The sequence below is a fragment of the Octopus bimaculoides genome, chromosome 28, assembly GCF_001194135.2.
Source record: "Octopus bimaculoides isolate UCB-OBI-ISO-001 chromosome 28, ASM119413v2, whole genome shotgun sequence".
Taxonomy (NCBI): Eukaryota; Metazoa; Mollusca; class Cephalopoda; order Octopoda; family Octopodidae; genus Octopus; species Octopus bimaculoides.
The window spans coordinates 3,475,545-3,478,717 of NC_069008.1; the positions used below are offsets into that span (position 1 = coordinate 3,475,545).

Consider the following 3,173-nt stretch of genomic DNA (forward strand, 5'->3'; position numbering starts at 1 on the left):
ATATATATATATATATACATATATATATATATACATACATACATATATATATATATATACATATATATATATATACATACATACATATATATATATATACATATATATATACATACATACATATATATATATACATACATATATATATACATACATATATATATATACATACATATATATATATATACATATATATATATACATACAGCACCCCTCGTATGTGTGTGTATATATATATATATATATATATGAGCGGGTGCTGGAAAGTTCTTGGTTTTAAGGGTATCGAGAAAGGCCTAGTTCGAGGCCCAACCTTCCAAGTTCTTTTACAGGGCTTAGAAAAACTGAAGGCCTGCTGCAATAAGTGTGTGAATCTTTGTTGAATAAAATCATAATTAACTGATCTTCCTGTATTTTCTTTTACCCAAAGCCAAAGCCAAGAACTTTTCAGCACCCCTTCGTATATAACAAACAGGAAAATGGAAAATTTTGGGTATTATTTATTCTTTATTACACGTATTTCATTTGCTAATTACAAAGATAAACATGCTATACAAACATGTAAGGATATGTTATATCATTTACATGTTCTATAGACATTTCTTTACATTTACATATTAAATACTAATACGTGAATCTTTGTAATTCCTATTAGCAAATGAAACACGTGTAATGGTGAATAAATGATACCAAAAATTTTCCGTTCTCCTGTTTTGTTATACAATATCTCTGCAAATAATATTTCCATAATTCTCAATTCTAATATGTATTTTGATTAACATACACCAGCAACTGAGACCACATATTGGATTGTAATAATAGAATAACCAGACGTGCGTCGAGAGGAAATACCTGGGATTTACCCTAGCTACCAATGATATATATATATACATATATAAAAATACATGCATACACACATATATATATATATATATATATATATTAGGGACAAAATCCAAAATTACAGGTAAAAACTCAATTAAAATCAATTTATAAAAAAATTAAAATTAAATTGAGCTTTACAGATTAAAAAATATATAAATATATAGTTTTAGGGAAAAGAACCAAGTTTCATGAACTCATCGATGAAAATCCACTATCACATATAGAAAAATTAATAATTAAAAGCACAATGAATTAGTATAATATTATACAAAGTAAATATCATAAGATAAAGATGATAAAATGACTACACGTGTTTCATAACTAATTTTCAAATAGAAAGGAAAACTATATATATATATATATATATACAGTCATACGTATCTACACACATACGCCTGAGAAAGAGTCTTGTAGAGTTAAGGTTTTCATGCAAAGAAAAACTTTACTAAAATTTCACAAGTAACGCACTCTTAACTGTTGTTAAAATGGAAGCGAGAGGGGGAGGGGAGAAAGAGAGAGAGAGAAAAAGAGAGAGTGAAAGGTGGAGTGAAGAGACAGACTGTAAAAAAATTGTGAAGACGTGTGGATGTGTGATGTATGGACTGTGTATGTGAGTATGGTTATGTTACTCTTACCGTATGTCTTTCTCCTCGAGATCTTCTAGCCTGAAAGAATCTTCTTTCTTCAAATTAATTCCGTTCTTTTGTAAGATGCCGTGTTGGGGCAACTGTTTGCAGACAAACAGAATATCCGTAGCGGCCGTGTCAAAATCCATGGCTGAGATCTGGTTGACGCCGATGGCTATCGTCCCACCTTCCTCGACGAGTAATTTGTTGGTTATAAATTCCGGTGGTTGGTTGTCGACCGGTTGCACCTCAATGTCGAATTGCTGTCCGGATATTCGGTTGCCGGAGTAATCTTTTATCATGTAAGTAAATCTCACTAGACACGGCTCGGTGCCAATGTCGTTTTCTGGCGGAATGTAGGCCACTTTTAGTTGACTGATGTCTTCTTGCGTGAAGCTTTTCGTAGACGTAGTCTTCACATCCTTGCGCAACATCGTGATGTTGTGCGTCGTAATGACGCGACCGGCGTCGGCTCGCTTGGAATTGTAGACAAAGTGTGGCGGTGTGGTGATCGTGTACACTAACTGGCTGTCTTTACTGTCCTTGTCGATGTAATTTAGCTGCGATTTACTGATGTAACCAATGTTCGTTTCCTGAACTTGCATGAATTGGCTGGCTGTCGGTGAGAGTATTGGCGGATTATCGTTGATCGAGTTTATCATGATCTGGAAGCTTTCTCTTTGTGAAATGTTCGGCTGATCCTCCTGGTCCTTCAGTACAAATTCAAAGGAGTCCCTGAACCTTCCGCTGTGCATGTGTCGATAATAAATTTGTCCCTGTAGGAGATTCAATTGGGTGAACCTTTTTATCGATCTCCCCTTATCGGAAGGGTTAAGCTTCAGCATGAGATCTCCAGCTCTTGGTGTTTTAACGATTAAGTAAGTGATTCGAGAATCCAATGTGTCTGAATCGTGGGCCAAAAGGTTATTCCTACTGATGCGCTCGATTCCACCTTCGTTCAGTTCCAGTCCTAAATTATTTACAATGTAAGGTGGGGTGTCATCTTTGGGTATGATTGTGATAGGAAAACCGGCCCTAACCGTATCTTTCTGGTCTGTAATTCGCAATTCTATGTTGTCTCTGATACTGTCACTGTCATCGTGTTTATAAACCACATTCCCATCTGCGATGTCTTTGATCATGAAATACATCGAAAGGCTGCCGTTCACCAACAGCTGACCGTAACTTAAGCCACCCTTAACGTAGACCTTAACGTCTCTCAAGTTATCCTGGTCTACAATCTGTAAGTTGTAAGGGAGGATTGGACGTGACTCACCTTCGAGAAGCACAAGGCCTTTGTTATTGGCTATCCTCGGCGCCGTTGTCGCGGACGGACGTACGGCTATGTGTAACATTATCGGCATACTGGCGGAGAAGTGGCTATCGTAGACGGTGAATTCAACTTCATACACTTTCCGTTCTGAGTAGCTGGCATTAGGCGGTTGGTAGCCGATGCGTAGACTGTCCAAATCGTCCTGAATGAACGACGTGATCGGCTGCGTATGGTCATCGAGTTTAACGAGGAAACCGTTGCCGGGGGCCGGCGGTTTGCTGATGTTAAAGACCAGCTGCGAGGCTGGTGTTTCGTAGTCCTCGGCCGAAATCACACCGGGAATAAGAGTGGTCAGTATAAATTGGTCCACATCCATTATGTACATGCTT

At 37.3% G+C, this 3,173-nt stretch overlaps 1 protein-coding gene across 1 annotated transcript in view; it reads right to left on the reverse strand.

Moving 5' to 3' along the window:
• The window catches only part of LOC106874345 (FRAS1-related extracellular matrix protein 1), a 34,414-nt gene extending 31,245 nt beyond the window's left edge, over positions 1-3,169 (reverse strand). The window contains exon 1 of the mRNA XM_014922050.2: positions 1,521-3,169. Coding sequence (XP_014777536.2) covers positions 1,521-3,169 — 1,649 coding nt within the window. The remainder of the gene's footprint in view (positions 1-1,520) is intronic.
• Between the last annotated feature and the right edge of the window lie 4 nt (positions 3,170-3,173).